Below are 21,927 nucleotides of genomic sequence, written 5' to 3' on the forward strand. Positions count from 1 at the left end.
AATTCAGGATATGAGATGAGGAGACACATCAGAGACTGGACTAGGCAAAATGAAAGGAATAGAAGTGGACGTAAGCAAAAGGTGGTGTTTGGTGACGTGACGCGCTAAAATGAAAGTCATACAAAGCTGGATTGCATCTTTTTTTTTAGCTGTCATCATTTTAAGTCACAACACAATGACAAATATCAGTTGTTGTGTTTGATATCACAATTCCTATTGATGTAGAATTTAAATTTATGCCAGTGGAAAAACTTATAAGAGAAAGCCTTTTCATTCAGTACAACATGCATAAGGGCAACACTTGTTTTATATATGCAAGGGCTTTATTGCCTTATTTTTATGCTCACTTCTATTGTGGAGGAGGAAGTCATTGTTCAAGATTAATTTCCAGGAACTTGAAGCTTCGACTGGTCCCAGAGTTCAATAAACAGACTCTGCAACATCTTCACCACAGACTGTAAGTAAAATATGGAGGTAAGCTTTGGGTCTGAAGGAAGGGAGGAAGTCCAAGGTTAACTGCCTTAAACATGCCATCATAATTTTATAAATTTATTATACGTGCTGTATTAAGGCTTCCCTGGCAGCAGAGAGTTCTACATAGTCTGGTAATTTTGGGATGGAGACTTCAGGTTGAAAAAGTAGCGTTGAAAAGAAGTGAGCTCACAGACGTCTTTATCCTCATTTCTGCTTGAGGCCAAAATTGCCACTAGCATCTGAGTAACTGATCAAACTGCTGGTAGGTTGTATAATGTATCTTTTGTATGGAATAAATATGTTTTGAATATAAGACGTTATCTCTGATCCTCCTGTACTGATATTTTTTATGTCCTTTTCAAGCTTACGAGTAATTTAAGCACTCTGATGTAAGCATTAATCTTGGGAAAATGTAAAGCTTTACTGACATGGTCTAAATTTCCTTTTATAGATCATTGTGAAAAAGTAGGAAGCATGCCAATCACTATAAAGTAAATATTGTGTACTTTTAGGTTATCTCTTATGTAATTTGATTAGAGGATCCATGCTATTGTTATGAGGCTTTCTTAATGAAGAACTACAGATACAGGAGATACATTGTTGTTGTTGTTGTTGTAATGACAAACTGTGGCCACCAGATGTCAGACAGGATTCTTGAGTTAAACCAGGAAGTGTTACAGTAAAACTTCAAAGCTTGTTGGTCTCCACATAGATAACATCAAAACAATAATTAACCTTGACTCGCCCAGAGCCAAAGTGAAATATGGCAGATTATTAAACCTTGTATTGTACCTTATTTCAGTGCATTGTATTCAAGAACTACATACACTGATGGCAAAAGACAGTTGGGGTCAGAAGCTGCATGTGTGCGTAAGTCTGCAGAGTGTGTGTCTCCATAAGAGAAAAAAAAATTAATGAATAGCCCTGAATACAAATACTTGAATGCCTCTGCTTCTCAATGGACAATACAGTTATAATTGTACTGGGCAAACTGACTCACATTGGTATAATCCACTCACAACACACACACACACACATAAAGGGCAATAATCCACAGTGATCCACCACCAGGGGCTTCCTGTCTTTGTTAATTATTGATAAGGAGGAGGCAGTGAGGGGTGTAATGGGGGTGGTTGTTGAAGAATTTTTGTCATGCTTTTCCAGTAGCAATCCATCACTTCTTTATTTTGTCCTCTTTCTCTTTTGAACCTGTTACATGAGCGTCTAATTGTAAAGATTAATAAGTTGGTATGAAATGTCCTCGAAAACCTGTCCCTTTGTGTTGTTTACATTCTCTCTCTCTCTCTCTCTCTCTCTCTCTATATATATATATATATATATATATATATATATATATATATATATATATATAATCATGATTGATTGAACTAATTTGCATTGCTCATTAAATTCTAAAAGAATAATCTATTTATATCTGTATCTATAACTATATTTATATATATGTTGTAAGTGGGTGTGTCTCAAGAAGTAGAAGCTTCTAATCAAGAAGGTTGGTGTTTTCATTCTTGGTTATAACAGTATGCATACCAAAACATCCTTAGACAAAATACTAAATCCTAAGTTGCTTTCCAATGAATTCATACACTAAATAAAATACAGCATATAAAAGATTGTTCTGAAAAGTGAAGTCAAGACTGAATTCAAGAATTAGAATAACTTTATTGTCAGAAATCAGTTCATAATAAAAATGCTCATAGTAATCAGTATATACTCATACGTGTACATAGATAACACCTAAAAAATATAGAAATACATCACAGGATCATATTAATCAGTAAACTAAGTACATTTGGCACAAATAACCCCTTATACACTTTTTTTTAACTAAATAGGAGCGTGTTCTAAAGTCATCCTAGTTCAAAGTTGTTGTCATCATATCTTTAGCAAGCTGACAGGGACAAAGAGCAGTAGAGTAAAGCAAAGAAAGCATCAATTATGTTGATTAGCACTGTCGTAGCTGAAACCAATCCACTGGTTCAGCTGAGTCCTTTATTTTTGTTCCTTGGCCACCTCACAAAGCTAACATTAATTAGCAGTAACAGAAAGAGTCATTTTATACGTCTCTGAACCAAAATCTGGTTTCTATTTTTTTCCATCTTTTTTTTAAAGAAGAAATTATCTCTTGCCCTTTAAACTGTGACAAGCACATCCACACACAAAAACTCAAGCAACCGCTGATGAGCTGGTATTGATCCCTATTAATACTCAAGTCTTCGTACTGTAGCTTGTTGCTGCTCTGCTTTCACTTGTGGAGCGTGTGGGAGGCGACGGCATCCAAAGACAGGTACAAGTGAAGTATGTGAGCAAGAAAGGGAGACAAAAACACACACAGGGACGGAGAAAGAGCGAGAATGTGCGTCTCCCCCCCCCCCCCCCCCCCCCCCCCCACCACCACCATCACTCCTGCTGAGCTGCCTTTTTGGCTTCTCTTCTTGTGGACAGAGTGTGTGTGTGTAACTCTGTGTGCGTGTGTGTTTTTGTGGAAGTGGGTGTGAGCAGCTGAGCGAGTTGGCCGCTGCGCATGCTGAGAGTGGCCACCGCTCCACTCTTCACCGCTCATCCATGCTGGATTAAAAAAACCTTTTTTGGAGTCATACAAACAGCTGTTGGGGACACGTACAGCTGCTGCCATGAGTGAGGAGGCTAAAAACAAATCTGCGGGGAAGTCGGCTCATCACAAGAAGAAAGGGAAGAAGGTAAAAGAAACACTGAGCTCTACTTGGCTTTGTAAACAACATGGTGTAGCTGCTTCAGGTGAAGCCAAATTAATTGTTAGTAATTCAGATTAGAAATGAGCGCTGCTTGTATTTTTATAACAGAAGTTGTAGCATACTTTTCCAAAAAGGATTTTTTTTTAAATTTCCATTATTTTGTCTTTGTGTGTGGATTTGATGCTGGAGATCAGCTCTTTTGTTGTGGTTGCTATCAGCCTTTGTTAGGTGATTTGTTGATAGAGCCCTATCTTGGATTGCCGAGCTCTCTTAACATTTTTAATTACCTTTATCGGTCATATTAATATGGTAATTAATTCAGTATGGATGCAATATTATTTGATGTGATGTTCATTGTGTACAGTTCACTTACTGAAGTGACTCATACAGAGCGAAAGGATTCGTGATGTGGCAGTAATCCTGTGATACTTGAATATTTGTTTGGCTCACACAGTAATCAGCCACATATACAGGAATCCTGTCTCTTCAACAAAATATTTTAAATCTGATATTTTTTATTCCCTTTTAATCTGAATACAGTAAACCACAAAGTGTGATCGTAGGCATTAAGCACCTGTTAACCTGTAAAGATGCTCAGTGAGAGCTTAGAATAAGAAGTGGAAGAGATCAACAATGAAATGGAGGGGAGGGTACTCCAGGGGAAGCTGAGACAAAAGGATGACAAAGCAAGGAAAGGCTATGGAGGACAAAGAGGGAGAATAGGTGTAAAAAAAAAAAAAAAAAAAAACTGAGGTGAAGAAGAAAAGTAGGACAGGGCTGGAAGTGAAAAGTGAACTGAAAGGTCAACATAGGGGGGGAAATGGCGTGTTTTTGACCAGCAACTGTATTGAAGCCATCCAGGGTCACATCATGCATCATTTCATCAAGACCGAGCAAATGTGGTAATGATTTGTTTGGATGGTAACGCAGAAAATGCTTTCTCACTGCTTATTGTGTGATCAAAATGGATTTGCCTTAGCTTAGCAGAACCATTAAGATTTATAGTTCTACATTAGCTGGCTGTCTGGCTGAGTGGGTGGAGTTCTGTGTGTGTGCGTGTGCGTGTGTGTGTGTGTGTGTGTGTGTGCAGCTCTTGCTTGTAACAAAAAATGCACACCCTTTTAAAGAAGAATCTCTGAAACTATGGTAACAGTTAAGCCATTTTTGATTAAATGTAATTAATCAAATCACATTTGCTTACACTTACTAGTCACTTTGTTAGGTACACCTGTTCAATCACTTACTAATGGAAATATCTAATCAGCCAATCATATTGCAGCAGCTCAGTGCAGACATGGACAAGGAAAGCTGCAAACCACGTATCACAATGGGGAATAGAAATGATTTAAGACTTGGAACTCGCATGGTTATTGGTACCAGATGGGCTGGTCTGAGTATTTTAGAAACTGCTGATCTACTGGGATTTTCCTGCACAACCATCTCTAGGGTTTACAGAGAATCATCGGAAAAAGATAAAATATCGAGTGAGATCTGGTTACCCCCCCCCCCCCCCCCCCCCCCCCCCCCTACAGTCACCAGATCTCAATCCAGTAGAGCCCCTTTGAGATATGATGGAATGGGATATTTACTTCATGCATGTGCAGTCAACAAATCTACAGCGATTGTGGTGTTTCATGTAAATATGGACCAAAATATCTGAGGGTTGTTTCCAGCACTGTGTTAAATCTATACCATGAAAAATTAAGGCATCCGAATTAAGGGAGTCCAACCCAGTTCTAGTTTTTATTAAGGAGGATAGTTTAGACAACAGAAACCCTTCCCTGTCTTTAGCCAGGGGCTGCCATTAACCTGCCATTAAGTATAGAGTGACTCTATCACTGTCTGGCACGAATTAATGTGTGAATAACTGAATGAGAGCAGATTGAAACACAAGGTTAAGAACGGATAGTCCTGTCAAAGTGTCTATGAGAGCTCAGTGAAGTTCAACTGATGTCATTGTAGTGTGCAAAAAGGCTTTACTTCAGTGCAGCACTACTTTATATTATTATTTGCATAAATGTTTTTAAGAAATGTTAAAAAGATCTTGCCTACCATCTTGGTTTGAAGGCTTGACATTGCCCTGACTCTCAGCAATGATTTTCACGCTTCAGTTCATCTTATTGTTGCTAATTAGCAACTTTGTAGTGAGATTTGGTGACTCTTCATACCTCTTTAGCAACTTTTATTCAAGTAGGCACCTAGTGAAAAAAGGGTGGGAGCTCTATCTGTGGAGTGAGGAATGCTTCCCTCTGCACTGTTTGTGTGCTGTGTTTGCTTCTAATTCTTCTGGATAATTGTACCCCAAACATTATGTACAACTAACACTGCTACATCTTTAACCGGAAGCTTTGGAGATCTGCTGTTGATTACCATCAAATATCCAAAGCTTGCTAGCCATTTTAAAAACCATAAATTACTTTGTTCTTCTTGCTGAAGTGGAGGTGGATGTGTTTTACTGTCTATACAATTTGTGGGTTCTTTGTGGCCCTACTGCCGCAGACTAAAAACTGCAAGCTAAGCATCATTATTCTGTAAGATTCAGCTTTATGTTTAGTCAGCTATTCCTAATAGCCTCTCTGCACAGATACACCATAGTCTTCTTTATGAATTCTATGTAACAGGTGTTTCTTGTCGTCCCAGAAAGCAACATCCCATACATTTACTGCGCCTTCTAATATTGATGTCCTTTGGAAGCAACATTATATCAGTACATGTTGGGCTATCATACTGGTGCTAAGATTAATGGTTCCTATTGTGTTTCAGGAATGCAAGTAGGCAGTCAAGAGAGGACAGAGGGAAATGAGGCTGGAGAGAAATGACCAGAAAAGTAGTGGGTAAAAAGACAAAGGAGGAAAAGGCGACCAAGTTAAACAAAAAAGCCAAAGGAAGAAAGAAAGAGAGGGAATGTGATTAATAAAGTGCAGAGAGTGAAAAGAGAGGAGCGATTGGACTGATAACCTCACGATTCAGTTGTGGGACGGCGTCTCAGCTGATGAGAGATGACTGCTGTGTCGCTGTGATCCTGTGAGGATGAGACAGTCAGGGAGAAATGTGAAGGAAGGGGAGAAGTAGCAGCAAAAGCAGATGAAAGAGTGCAGACTGAAGTGGAAGAAGAGGAGCTTGATGGCTCTATTTTAGTAAAGAAGCAAGAAGGCAGATGAAGAGATGGGTAGGCAGAGAGTGAAGAGGAGGGTTATAAAGAGGAATCCAAAGACAGGATAAGTAGAGAGATCAGGAGGATAATCTTGAAAAAAGGAGGGGTCATGTCTCCACTTTGAGATGAATGTTGCCTCCACTTTTTGCCTGTTGCTATCTTTGGTGGAAAAACCAGAGTGGAACAGGAGCACAGTTGTTGATGACAACATGCTGGATGAGTAACGCAGGAAGATCCAAGAACCATCACACACCTCTAAAAGGAACAATTGAATGCTTGCATGTGGGTGTGTTTAAAGTGAAAATTATGTGAACCTCAGATGAAGCTCAATAAACGTACTGTTGTCTCAGCTGGGTTAATTCCAGTTTATTTCCTTTTACTTTTTCTGTTGGTCATAAATTGGACAGCCCAATTCTGCCCCCAACAGTTAGCTGTGATAACATGTATGTTCTCCAGCACTCACCTGGGAAAAACTTTCAAGCTTATGATGCTTACTTCTACATACGCAATTGCTGAATTTGTGTTTTGGGGAGAGTTTCAGGCCCACATTGGTGTCCATGTGATTAGCTCTTAACCTGAACTTTTTTGACACTACTTCCTGGTGACAATGGGTCTGCATGATCAAGAGGCGGACTTAGCCTGGAACTGAAAAATAAAGCCAATATAGAATGGGCAGAAACTGCAACTTCCCCTAACAGCCACCTGAGGCTGACTCCTAAAGTGAATCAGTCCCTATACTCTAATTTTAAAATCCTCATCTTTACATAACCCAAAAGCATATTTATAGCCACAGAAATATGGTTTTGGCCTCTGTGGATAGTTTACTCCTTATAACAGAGTTGGGTTATTTTGACTCAGCTGGACCTGGGTCACTGGATTTGGCCTCGAGACATATGGATTGTTGTGTGGTACTGATCATATGAGGTTTTTTGGTTCACTTTTGCTGAGCGGACTTCTAGTGTTTAATTGTGTGTTCCTTGGCAGTAAGAAAAGTTGTGTATTAGGGCTGCCACGATTAGTCGACTAGTCACAATTACGTCGACTATCAAAATCGTCGACGATTGATTTAATAGTCGAAGCGTTTTTTGAACCTTTGTAAGATTCCCAAAGACGCAGGAATAAGTAGTAGGATTTAAGAGTGTAATAACGGACTGAAACAGAAGATGGCAGCACTGCATGTACAAGGATGCCAGCTGCGGTTAAACCCCGAAGAAGAAGAAACTGTATCACAGAATTCATAGCGCGGCCCAGCTCAGTTTCCAACAATGGCGGCAGCTAGTTAGTTTTAATGTTACTCTTATCATTCTTTCTGGGTCACAAAATAAACGTTTAACACATTTTCAGGCGAGAATGTAGCTGTGTAAACCTCAAATATCTGCTCAGTTTATCAAGACACCACATATTTTCAAAAGCGCTCCGACGTTTTCGGGGACGTCTGTTACCCACTACCTCGATATCTAAGCGGGGTTCAAGGCTCACTAGAGCCCGTGAGAACACCGGACTCCCGGCAAATCGTTTTCAAACCCACCGCCGTCTTTTGCTACTCAGGTTAAACATGATATATAAGTCACTTAGATAACTTAAAAATGTTATTGTTTGGCTTTTTTCAGTATTTTATTTGTTCCTGAGTAAATCGGTTTGGCTGAGATTAAAGTTATAGTTTTTACACAGCTGAATAAACGTCAAGCAGACAGCTGATTATCAGAAGTGTGAGATGCTCGAGAATATACTCCGGTGTCCTGTTATATTTTAGATAGCAAGGAGCAGACGGCTGAGTTTATTAAACTCCACCGAAACAATCTGCAAATTTCATTTAAATTTAATAAACTATCATCTTGTCTTTATTTTTAGTTAGCACATACCTTAAACACTTAAAGCTGTAAGCTAATGATAGTTATATAAGAGCAGATGCTGCTGGTGCAATAAGCTGTACATTTTACGTCCAATGGATGATGATCTGATTAGTCGACTAATCGCAAAAATAATCGGTGACTAGTTGACTATCAAAATAATCGTTTGTGGCAGCCCTATTGTGTATGATAACAAAGTTAACTAATGTTAGCTGATAACTTTTTCATCCAAATACAGTATATTCTGGCTCTTAAAACAAACGTTGAGGTAATTAAAACACCAGTGTTAAAGCTTCAAAATGCATAGTCCAGAAGCAATAGGTGACATCATGGTGGCTTTGTCTATCTTTTATGTTGTCCAATGCTATGGACTGTTAATGAACTTGCACAGGCTATTCTAGGGTAAATACTACATTTCCCATCCTGCAATTCAATAACCTGCTAAACTTCTTTTGTTAAACCTCTCAGCTGTGTTTGTAATCACCATCACACATTCACTGCACTCAGAAACTGCTACTTTCACCCTGCGTCATTATGAGCTGTAGAGTCATCCAACCGTCATTGTGCCGTCTGTAAAGTGTGATGCATTGTATAGTGGGAGTTGTTAGCAAACATTGTTGTACATGTCATAAACCCTTAGCCTTTTTTACTTCCATTGTGCAGCTTTTGAAAGCATCATAAAGTGGGCAAAAGTACTTAATCAAAATTTCAACAATCAAGTAAATCTATAAAAGTGCTAATGAGTGCAGTTATGCTGTTTTATTTTTATAACTCGGCGCCTGGTAATTAACCTGGGTGAACTGGCAAAGTGATGTTGTCATTATACTGCCTACAGATAAAATATTTTTAGAGTAGCCAACAAAAGGTGATCCTATTTTTTCTTGTCTTTATTACATCATGTTTTCGTCTAGGTTATTACATATCAGCGGTTTTCTTAAACGCAAAGTCTCTGAATGTTGCAGAAATGGAAGCAAGAAAAGGTGAGAGGCGGAGACCCTGTGGGACCAGAGAGCTTAGCAGGTGTGTTAATGGATGTAACTATGACAACTAAAGACCTGCTGGGAGAGGGAGGAAGTGAGAGCATCAGAGTGGAGCTGTGGAAGTTAGTCATCAGGTGCAGAGAACGCATAAAGGCTCACGCACTATGTGAAGTTGTTTCATAAGTGTAAATCGTTCAATTGGGCACTAGAATGCACTTAAGTTTGCCCAGAGTAAAAGTGTCTCTGAATAAACTGGATGAACTCGGGGTTTGGAGGATGAACACATCTATATCAGCTGTTACACCCTGTGTGGGTCCACTATACACACATATACACTTGGTTTGTATGTCCAGAATGGACTCATGCAAGTAGGGAAGACAGGAGACGGCATGCACGTGTACCAAAAAAATACCTCAGCAGAGTGTGGAGGTGGAGGTGCCAAATTCTAAGAAATCTCTTCAGTCTGCTCAGAAGTGATGCTGGTTTATCTAAATACTTAATAAAATATGACCAAATCCAATCACAATGCGTGATAATACATTCATGTGAGGTATCAGCTCAGCTCTGCAGGTTCAGATTGACTTCAGGAAAAAAACATCCCATCTGTCAGAGGTAGGTGAGCGGCACATGTATGCCCGGTGTATCAGTGTTTTTGTGCTGTTTTAGTAAGAGAAGTGGACTATTGCTTATGTAACATGACTGCCCACGTTCAGTCATTTTCAGCCCACACCCTCTCCAGTGTCAATACTGTCAATGCTTTCAATAGGCACGAACTGGTAGTTTCAGCACACTGGCAAACTGCTTTATCTGCAGTAAAGAGCAAGAAAATAGAGTTGTTTGCTGAAATTTTACTTTGGCATTTACAAGAAATGTATAAATGTTGATCTAAAGCTTTTACTGCTTACATGACTGCTTTGTTTAATTAATAAATAATAAGGTCTTATCTTTTGAGTATCCTTCCCACTCAGAAGGGTTTATAGTGACGATGCTTTAGTCAGAGGTTCATGCAAAATACAGCGGATGGCAATAGTCCTCACATCAGAATAAATGTAATCAAATTACTCAGAAGCTTTATTAATATTACACTCCCATAACATTGTTTTATATAAATCTAAAAGGTTCAAAACTGACACAGACAAGAAATTTCTATTTATTATAAATTCTTTATTTTTTCATTGGTGCCTATATCGCCTGCAGTGCAACTCGACTTGATTTCAGCTGCATTTTCAGGTGTATTACGCTATAATATAGCTTGTAACTATAACTCTACAAAAAAATACAAAAAGAATAATTACTTGGTTATTTTCATATACACTCACTGGCCTCTTCATTAGGTACACCGTGCTTTGTACTGGGTTGGAGCCCTTTTTGTATTCAGCTCTGTCTTATTACTTCGTGTCACAGAGTCAACAAGGTGCTGGAAACTTTCCTGAGAGATTTTGTCCAGTTGATGCAATAACATCACACAGATGTTACTGCAGATTTGTTGGATGCACATCCATGACGCCAATCTCCCATTCCACTACATCTTAAAGGTGCTCCATTTGATTGGGATATGGATTGCAGAGGCCGTTTGAGAACAGAGAACTCATTGTTACGTTGAATAAACCAGTTTGAGATGATTTGAGCTTTGTGATATGACACACTATATTGCTGCAAGCAGTCATCAGATGGCTACACTGTGGTCATAAAGGAATAGACATGACATAATCAGTAATCAATTGGCATTTGAATAATGCTCACTTGGTACTGAGGGGGCAAAGTGTGCCAAGAAAATAACCCCCACAGCATTATACCACCAGCAGCATGAACTATTGGTACTAGGCAGAATGGATCCATGCTTTCATGTTGTTTACCCTATGTTGTTTGTGAACCTACTATCTAAATGTTGCAGCAAATATTCAGACTCTTCAGGTCAGGAAGTTTTTTTCAAGTCATCTGGTGTCCAGTTTTAGTGACCTGTAGCCTCAGCTTCCTGTGCTAAGCTGACAGGAATGGCACCCAGGCTGGTCTTCTGCTGCTGTAGCCCATCTGCCTCCAGAGACGTTTGTCTGGATACCTTGGTTGTAAGGAATGGTCATTTCATTTACTGTTGCCTTTCATTCAGCACAATGCTGTCAACGAAACATTTCACATTGTATTTCTATTTTTGAAGTTATTCTGATAAAACCTTAGAGGTGGTCGTATGGGAAAATCCCAGTAGATCAACAGTTTCTGAAATATTCAAACCAGCCCGTCTGGCATAAACAACCACGTTCAAAGTCTTTTAAGTAAGATTATAGGTATTATATGTGGATTATTGACCTAGTATTAATTTAATTTTTAAATGGTGTGGTTATTGGCAATACATGCACAGTGCGACACCTCCGTACAGAAATTCGGAAAAATGCGGTATTAGAAAAATAAAATCAACTTTTCAAGTAGGCTGTCGGCTAAGCTGTATGTGTTTTTATAAATTATTATGGTTCTAAGCAACGTGAGAGTATTTACACATTGGCTTGAGTTTCCTTCTCTTCCAGAGGGCGGTGCTGGGTGGAGTCAGACAGGTTACCCTACACCGGGGTTTAATCCCAGTTGGAATGCCGGCATAGCATTTTGCAAGCACAGAGCTGGCTGTCCTCCCGTACAGTTCACCATTCCTGTTGAGACGGACATTGCCGGGGATATCTGATAAGTCTTCAGACAGTGTTATGAGCCATTGGTAGAGTTTGGCCAGGTTGTACTATGAGTGCCATATTGCAAGCCATTCCCTGAGAGCAGGAAGTGCTGACTGCACAGCGTGACATTAACTGACGAGATGGCCCATTCTGAAATTCTGCTGGCTTGCTCAGAAAGTCTGCAACGTTATACTCAAGTCACACCCATGGCATCATGTACCAATGGGGTGGAAACAGCATTAGAGGAAACCAGTAAAGTGAAGAGATTTTTAAAAGTTGCTAATAATAACAAACTCCACTTTAAAAACGATAAGATGTGAAACTTATAAGTGGACTGGTGCTGATTTTGCCCCAAGAAATTGTTTATGCATCTTTTAATGCAATCTTACACTTCCAATTACAAAAATAAGCATCTGATTTATAGTAAAGACTTCAATTATTTTTCTTTAGGAGCAAGACCTCCTGAACAGCTGTTGGAAGTATTTGACATGACGAAGGGACGGCCGGGGGTATTCGCATTGTGCCGCTAGAGGTGAAATTCTTGGACCGGCACAAGACGGACGAAAGCGAAAGCATTTGCAAAGAACTTTTTCATTAATCAACACAATAATTTTATAACGAATCTTCATTGTTACAACTTTCCTTTTTTTTAAAAAAAAAAAGCATATTACAACATCTTTATTTGGCTTTCAGTCTATGAAAAGAAAACAATAATGGAGTGCTGTCAAAATGGCCATTCAGTCACTATTTAGCTACGTTTTCAGATTACATCTGTGGTGAAGGACTCTTTCTTGTTGGAAAGGTTAAAGTAGCTGCAATAATACAGATTAAAAGGTCTAGAGTCTCATTCAAGCATGCTGCATTGTGAATGTATGTGATGTAGTCGAGCATGCTGAGTCAACCAAGTGTCCTTGAATCCCACACACACGGCTATAAAAATTATTAAAAGAATTTGAGGGTGAATACAGAAAAAGATAATGATATTAAATCAAGCATTTAGCAACAAGATGCTTTTGATGAAGTGATGATAAGAAATGTGTGGATTTAGAGGAGCAGACTTTAATACTTGGTGTTAATACATAGTATATTGATGCACTATTCATCATGCACTGATTTTCAGTCCCTCCCCAGTTTATTGTTTGTATAGATATTCTAGCCAAATAAGCAGCACACGGTATAATGAAGCTGGTGTAATTCTTTGGGGTGAGAGTTCCTGCCAGCAGGGTCCTTTAGAGCCAACATATTGTGTTTTTGCTGAGGCAGCCGTGGAGCAGAATGCTGCACTTGGCTCCATTTTTCACACTTCACAGGAACAGAATGAAGCCCTGTGCTTTTATCATGGCTGCTTCATTTGAAAGGTTTTCACTCTTTACCCCCTCTTGCTTACTCACACACCCACATGCATGTAGAGACAAAGACAAGTTACTTGGAAGTGATACGGTGAAAGAGAAAAGCAAAATAAGTTGGTTCCACTTCTTGGCCTGCACTCAACGAATCTGTTCCAAAAGTACATTGCTGTGTTTGCCGTACTCAGCAGTTGACTAGCACCCAGGATTGCAGATCTTTTTTTTTCTCTCCCAGATCTGTGCTTTAATCAGCTCTTAATCATCAGAAAATAGAATATCTGTACAGCATCCGTTTGTCTTTATTTAGATCTTCCGTTTTTTATTCCTATAGACTCATTAACAGCTGAATGAAAGGTTAATTAACAGTGAATTAACAGTAAATTATTTACATTTTAACTGAACCCCTTATTGAGCTTTGTGACATGGAGAGTTATCCTGTTAGAAGTAGTCAATGGAAAGATGGATACACTGTGGTCATAAAGGGAGGGACATGTCAGCAACACTATGTGACATGGTCAGCAGGTGGTATTTAAACAATGTTCAGTTCCTACTAAGGGACGCAAAGCGTGCCAAGAAATGATTCCTCACATCATTACACCACCAGCAGCCCTAACTACTGATTCAAGGCAGGATGAATCCATGCTTTCATATTCTGAACCTACCATCTGAATGTCACAGTAGTTAATCGAGACTCAGCAGACCCGGCTTTTGTCCAATTTAGGTGAACTTGTAAGAATTGTGGCCTCAGTTTCCTGTTCTTCTTGACAGGAGAGGCACCCAGTGTGGGCTTTTGCTGCTGTAGTCCATCTGCTTCAAGGTTCTACAGGTTTTTATCACCTTCCTTTCAGCACAAAGCAGTCTAACAATTCTGCTCTGGTATTTTGCCCAGAGAACTCCTGCTTACTGGAACTGGATCAGTTTTTTCGGACCATTCTCTTTAAACTCTGGGGATGGCTGTGTAGGGAAAATCCCACTTTTTTGACAGGGTGATTTTATCTGCCATGGTCTCAGTACACGGTGGCACACTCCTAAAATGAGTCACATTAAAACATTAAATGTGTATATGTGCATAGAGGAATATTTTTCAAGCAGTGAAGTAAGAGCTTAGGGTTAGCAAAACAGTTATCTGCTCATTTGTGTTGCATCTTTAGAAAAGGTTGCCCTGCAGGAACTGCTCTTCAAGTATTGGTGAAATATTTATCTGAGAAAACCAGACACTTTAAAGACACTTCAAATTGAAATACACAGGCTTGAAAGTTCTGGAAAAGGTTTCATGAATTGCTTTGGGACCGGGTTGTTATAGAAGAGTTGTGGTCATTTTAAAAACCAGCAAATGCTCTTCTGTGTTGACTCATTAATTAACCACAGTGTTGCTCCTCTGCCAGCTCTCTAGCCCTGCTATATTCACTCTCCTTCCTCTTTCACTGTGATGGACAAGAGGCATAATTCTTCGATCAATTGAGAACTTTCTCAGTTAAGTGAGCAGTACATTATCTTGATTTGGGGTATTGGCTGAAACAACTGATGCTCATGTTTCTTGTGAGGACAGTATACAAAGAACTTGTTTTTCCTTTTTTGTCAAATTACTATATTTGAGGTGTCTTTTAATCAGTTTTTAATAAATAGTGAAAAAAGGAAGGTAAATGCTTAAAGGCAATATTTTGTGGTCAGTCTTTTTAGTTATGAGTGGACAAGTTATCAGCTAATGATGGAAAGGGAAGAGAAAGTCTTCTGTTTGTGAGCTTTGGTTAACATAAGAAGCTAGTGGTCATTTTCATAGCTTGTCCCCAAGATATTTTCGTCATATTAAAACAAACACACACCTTCAATTTTGGTCTATTTGATGTGTGGAGCCGATGTAGCAGGTGTAAAAGTAATAAATCCCATCGGTGAATACCGTTGTTGCTGAGAGGGGACTTCTTCTAGTATCACTTTATGCCAAAGACTGTAAAAAAATGTAAAATGTGCACACACACCATATAGCTAGTGAATTAGCTTAATGTTGGAGTGACTGACTAAGCAGCAGCACTCTCAGAAGGAGCCATAGTTTGCAGAAAAGCTTGCAGCGTGTCAGCTCTAGATCACTGTTCAGTACCTACACCAGCAGTGCAGTAGCTCTACTCGAAAACATCCAGATTTCAGCTGTGCTATACAATTTCCAACCCACAGAGCACAAGATAAGATGAGATCTCAGGGGCTGTGACATGATGAGCCAAACCTTAAAGAAAAAGTACAAAATCTTGAAGCATGTTTTGTATTTTTCATCAGACCTTTTTATGTTGTCATCCAACAGTTGACGAAACTGCTATTAAGTGAGGCTGGTTTAATAAATAGGTTCCTTAGAGGGTTTTTCATGTGCATGCTTGCTTTTACTTTGTTGTACATTATATGTATATTCTATTTAATATATTTGTGTTCACTTTAGGCAGAAAATAAAAAGTGTAAATTGTTTCTCACATCAACAAGTTGTCCATATGGATGTGTTTAATAGGTTTAAGTAGGATAGAAAAGTTCATCATCAAATCTGTGTGGACTAACATAGAAATGGATATGTGGGCAGTTTCAGTTTTTAAAAAACAGTTTAATTAGCAGTAACCTAAAAGAATAAGGTATAAAATACTCTTTCTTCTGCCACCATTAGGGCTGGAAGTTCATCAAATCGCATGTGATTTTGGATTCCTAAAACACGATAATCAAAGCATAATGATTGGTGTATTGCCTCGATTTTCACATTTGCTTTGTTTGTTCTGCGACAGTGCACCTCCACACGCCCCACAGGACCATCCCCAAAAATAAAAAAAGACAAAACTCACTGGTAGTGTTGACCTAAATGCATACACAAAAGACTTGATGAGAAAACCAAAAGTCAATCTTATTTAAAAAGTCAACAATACAGTGCATGAAGGAGGGGAAGTACTATATCAAAAAATGCTAAACTTAAAAAAGTGCAGGAAATTACAAACACGGAAAGGAAATGCACTATACATACACAGAGCAGCAGCAAGGAAACAACTAGCAGGAGATTAAGAAAGACGAAGACACAAACACGTAGAGACAGACAGGCAAGCACTGGGAAGCTAAACTAATTAAACCAAGACAGAGACTAAAACCCAGCAATATCCAAAAAGTGAAACTAATCTTTTGACCAACCAAAGACAGAGGGAGACACACAACTCAACATTTAACAAGCTGACCATGCTGACTCATCCATCACCCCCAGTGTTCCTCTGCCAGCTCTCTGGTTCTGTTATATTCAACTTCCTTCGTCTTCACTTGTGATGGACAAGAGTCATAGTTCCTCGATCGAGTACTTTCTTAATTGACTGTGCACACAGTATTGCCGGTTTTCAGGGAATTGCTGAAATAATTCATGCTGTCCTTCTTATGTGAGCATTATCTCCTCATTCAACCTTTTTTTTTACTAGCACTTAATTTAGATGTGTTTTATTCGTTTTTACCGCTGTTCTTTCAGGTTTTTGTTTTTCTGAAATCAACATATTTCAGATATAAATTTAATCCCTGCCAAGTTCACGTAAATGAGGTTATACTGGAAATAATCACAACTCAAAATATGACTAAACCTTGGCTTTAGTCAAGATGATAGAGAGAGAGAAGAGGCTCTGATCAATAAGAATCTGTCTAAAAACCATAAAGATCACAATGTTCCTGTAGTTCAGAAAATGCATGCTGATTGTTAAACTGTGAATAGTTATGTTAAATAAGAATTTTTAATACTGACAAGAATAATCATCATGATGGCTCTTGGTATAATAGAGCAGGCCTAACCACTGAGGATATTTGTCACATTCATGAGAGTCCCTGCTGATTTTATGTAAACAGAAAGGAGACCTGTTGGCAAGTGGGCAATCTGTGCATTACCACATTGGCCTCCAACCAAATTATGTGCTTGCACTGAAGCTTGCCCAGCAGAACTAACTGACTACCAACTCCACCTCCAGAGTGCAATCAAATCTTCTGCTTGAAACTGTCTAACAAAGCCCTTTGGGGGGTGGTCTATTTCTGTAGTCAGAAAGCAAAGTAGCCACCTTTTATCCAAACCAACTAACAGGAAGTGGCAGACGAGACACAGTCAAACGTAGAGAGCCTGGAGCTCATGGATGGAGCTAGCAAGGCAAAGATAGTGAAGGTGTTACAGTGTTATGATTAGTCTAATGTGACTCTGTAGCCATGGCAACAGGAGCATAAGAGGGTGATGTAATCGTTTTAGAGGAAACGTGCACATCTCTTTTCTTTCATGTCTGTCACTTTAAATCATCCAGTCTTTTCCTTACTTTCTCCTTTCGTTTCTCCCTTTCTTCCCATGAATGACAACTCATCCTCACTTACAGTCTCTCATTTATAAATGCTCTTCCTTTGTCTCACTCTGTCTTCCCACTTTCACCCTCAGTGCTTCTCTGCCTCTTCTGTTTTTTTTTTTGTTTTGTTTTGTTTTTTGCTCTGCTTGCTGTACCCTTGCTACTAAAATAAAGGTAAAAAGATCCAGCAATCAACTTCTCAACAACCTCAAAATTCACATAGATGGAATCCAGTGATAACAGACAGGTATAGAGGGGAAAAGTGCAGAGGGTTAGACCACACACAGGCTTTTAAAGGCTGTATGATATTTTAATGAAATAAATTAAAGAAACCCAAACAAATTTAAATGGTACAACAACCATGACTGAATGCACCAATCAGAACATATCCAAGGGAGCATAATGAGCCACAGGCAAAGAGCCGGAGGTTCAGTTAAAGTAGCTTTATAATGCACTGAGTCTGGCCTTCTCAGGTGTGCTGCATCCATAATTGGGTCAGCTGCACCTGCTGGATACCTGAAAGAGACAGAAAACAAGAAAACAAGGCCAGCCCACTGGCTGTCACAGTACCAAAATAAAACAGGAAGTAACAATGGCAAACTGAGACAAAGCTTTAACAAGAAACAAAATTTGGGAACCTCTACCACACTGAAACACAAAGAAGTAAATACGGCTCACTACTCAAGATGTAAACAGAAAAGTGATTACAAAAGTAACTGCAACTAAAGACTAAAACCCCAAATAAAAAAACTCCAAGAGCCATAAACTTTACAGAAATCGATGCACTGGGTCTGTATCTGTATTTTAAATCACTAAGGAGAGACTATTGGTATCTTTAAGTCCCATACAAGATGGCAACAGCTAAAAAGCCAAGGTTTCGCAAGTAGGTCATGTCACTGTTACTACATCCATCTCATATAAAGTCTATAGTTTGACTTTTAGCAGCAAGTGCCAAAATAAACCTCATTCAAAGGGTTACCTGTTTCCACACGATAACAATAGATGGGGGAGTATAATTAACATAAAATGACAAATATGAGGGTAAAAGGATCAATTGCAGTAATGATGTGAGTAGAATGAGGAAAGGCAGAAGGCAGAGGGGTTTCTGGATGAGAACACTTGAGAGTACTGGCAGGTCGCCTGCTGGAAATACCCAGACTGTTCCTCACACACTGAGACACACGTCATCATCGTCTGCATGTGTGTGCGTGACTGTTTGTGTGTGAAAACCATGTATGTTTACAGCGAATGGTGCCATCATCAATCATGTCATAATTCACCATCACAGCTAACTTTGCAGTTAGGAGGAAATATGATCTGATTGTGTTGTGTACAATATGAACAGCATCCTACAAACAGAACCCTTACAGAACATCATCAAAGAGGCAGGCACACCCTCTGTGCGTCTCTCTTACTGTTTCAGTCTATTTGTCTCTGTCATTCAGGCATGCACACACCAGTGTTCACAGTAATATCAGCATAAAAACAGCACTCATATACAATAAAATAATTGATTAGATTGTGCGGTTCTAGCACAAATAGATGCAAACACCAAATTTCTACAGTCTAAATATGACCTTGTCATGCAATTACAATGACTTTTATCCCTTATGTTGTCTGGGAGATTTTCGATTTTCATTACTTAATTTTAAAAAAGGAAAAAGAAAGAACCACGGTCTCTTGATTTCCAGATTTTTTGTTTCTCGGCTTGTATATGAGTCACATCTTCACACTTTCCTTGACAGATTGCCTTTTTTTCATTCTTCTTCCTTGTAGCTTACAGATGATTTGGACTTTGGTGTATTTCTGCAGGCAACCTCGGGATATATCTTTATGTGCCACAAATATGTCTCCTCAAACAAGTGTCACATGAAAAATTCTTGTAAGTGAAAGTAGATTTTCAAGTTTTAAGTTTTATAGAGTTTTGCAGTAAATGCAGGTGAAGATAAAGCTGAAAAAGAAAACAACCCAGCCAACTCTTTCCATCCAAAGAGGATGTGAACACGCAAAGCTGTAGTCCTTGAATGTAACAGCTACATTTTTTTCTAATACAGTTTCCAGAGAAAAATATTGTTTCATTAGGTCATATTAGCTCATTAACTGGCATTTGTACTCTTGTTTTAGTCCTGTACTTCTGTAGGGCCAGGGGCTCCAACAGAATGATAAATATCTTAGTATTTAAAAGATGGATGTAGACCCTGTGACATCACCCTTTAGTAATGATTTCTTTTTTCACCCTTTTCGATGTTGCTGCCTTTGTTTTTTGAAAATGTAGCACACAAGGTGTAGATCTCACAGCTCCTACTCAATTTTTACTGTCATCCTACCCTGATTTCTTGTTTTCTAATGACATCTATAATTGAATAATGTGTTGTAGATGTATATGCTTTGAAACTGACTGACGGTGAATAAGATCCACCTGCGAAGTTTAAAGGGATCAAAGATTGAGGGAGAAGTAGGCTAGTTTTCTTATAGACTGTGGAAACTGCCTTATTTTTCAACTAATCTTGTTACCCCCTGGTGGCCATTAGAAAGAATACACGTTTAAAGCCGGCTTCACTAACTGTGATTAGATTTCTCTGCTTGCTTGCATATCACATCAATAAATTTGTAGTTTTAAATGGGAACCTTCCATATTTTGTCTCAAATTTATAAGGCTCATACCTATGTACTCTTTGTTAGATATATGTTAAATTCAATAATAGAATCAGACTCAGTATTGGCAGACAGACAATATTAAGCACTTATCTGATCTGATACCCCTTAGGGATGTTTAGGATTAGGTATCTAAAACATGGAGGCTCAAAACCCGTTCATTTCCCTTTTTCCATTTCTTCATTCGCTGACCGTTTCACCTCACTCACCTGATAATTTCCAGGGTCTTTAATCTTTTATTCTCATCTCTGCTTCTTCCTTTTTTTATTCACACCCCTATTACCCATTGCTTTTGGTTGTCTTTACCCCGTTATTGTTCCTCTTTCCTTCATTCTGTACTCTTCTTCCCTCATCGTCAGCCAGTGGCCACATGACTGCTACTTGATGTGTTGCCATGACAGCCTGCCAAAGTGTTGTTGCCTGGGTCATTTTTCTACATCTTTACTGAGCATGCTTACTAGAGTGGGGTCAGGATCCCGGTACTGAAGTAACTGCGTCGTTCAAGTATGCATTTTGCCTGTCTTTGTGTGTGTGTGTGTATATGTGTGCGTGTGTGTGCTTGTGTGTCTGTGTGTGTGTGTGTGTGTTAGGGACCTCGGAGACTACATTTGCAGTGTGTGAATACATGGATTAGGATGAGCTATCAGTATCCATAATGGAAAGTTCATGTCTAATTAACCTTTATAATGTCAGGCAGGGTTATCATTCCACATGGATTAGAGTAAATACACACTAGCTTCCAGAGTTTGTTGGATATACAGTATTAGCGTTTGATCTCCAAAGACGACCAGATGAAAGTGTAATGTAATATTCAAATCCAGTGTAATTTCAGTTGATCCTTAAGGAGGTTTTTTGGCGGTTTAGTCATCACACAGGCGACGAGCAACTTCTACAAGCGTTAGAGAGCGTGCAAAATTTATCGAGTCTTGTAACCAGGCTAAAAAAAAGAAAGCATGCTAACTTCTAATTTTGATGTGAGGGGACCCAGAAACACTCTCTGAAAATGAGAAGAAGTAATAAAACTTCATCATCATCTCCTATTAGTGGAGGAGCTATGGCTGTAATGGGTGACGTTAGTGCTTGTACGGCCATCTACCCAAAAGTGCGCCAGCCCAGCGGGAAAATGCACAGTATGTTAGATTACCAGTCCAGCCCTGATAATAAGACAACTTTAAAGGAAGTGGGGAAAAACATAAACCTGCATTATTATGGGCAAAAGGGTCAACTCCACTGGTTGCAAGAAGAAGTTTCACTTGATTTATCACCCCAGTAAATATTTCCCTGATGACTTTATCATCTCAGTTGGTAATCTTAGGTCTTTTAAAGATTTTTTTTCCTCAATAACCAAAAATTACATTTCAGCTTCCTAAAACTGCTTAGATTACATTTAGATTTGAGTTGAATATGCCAATAAAAAGATCTAAAAAAAATCCTTGGTGTGTTCTGTGGTGTTTTATAAGTAACTGAAATGATTAATCAGTCATTCAATGTGACCTTTTGAGCTAATTTTCAGCTCCAGATATTTCATTTTGGATTTTGTGTGACTAATAGTTAAAAATAAACCACATTGATCTCATACTGGGCCTTAGTGCAACCAATCAGATCATCCACTGTCTGACACAGTCTTTTATATAAATACAAGTCTTTTATATAAATACATACATAATATGAAATAACTCAAATCATAGTTTCGCATTTTCTTTAATGAGATTTATCTGTTGCTGTGGAGGGATGTGAAATGTGAAGGAGTGTGATGAGGTTTC

General features: G+C 38.9%; 1 protein-coding gene across 5 annotated transcripts in view; it reads left to right on the forward strand.

Annotated features, from left to right (window-relative positions):
* Positions 1–21,927, forward strand: part of LOC308390310 (ankyrin-3-like) — a 177,868-nt gene that overhangs the window by 17,583 nt on the left and 138,358 nt on the right. For 2 of the 5 annotated variants that reach the window (XM_080872140.1, XM_080872145.1), the window contains exon 1: positions 3,069–3,191. The exons of 1 other annotated variant lie outside the window; for it this stretch is intronic. In XM_080872140.1, coding sequence (XP_080728266.1) covers positions 3,126–3,191 — 66 coding nt within the window. In that variant the 5' untranslated portion in view covers positions 3,069–3,125. Of the gene's footprint in view, positions 1–3,068; positions 3,192–21,927 lie in introns of those variants that run through there. 2 more of the 5 variants (XM_080872166.1, XM_080872164.1) reach the window with 1 other exon arrangement.

This window comes from Rhamphochromis sp. 'chilingali' (assembly GCF_963969265.1).
Source record: "Rhamphochromis sp. 'chilingali' genome assembly, chromosome: 22".
NCBI lineage: Eukaryota > Metazoa > Chordata > Actinopteri > Cichliformes > Cichlidae > Rhamphochromis > Rhamphochromis sp. 'chilingali'.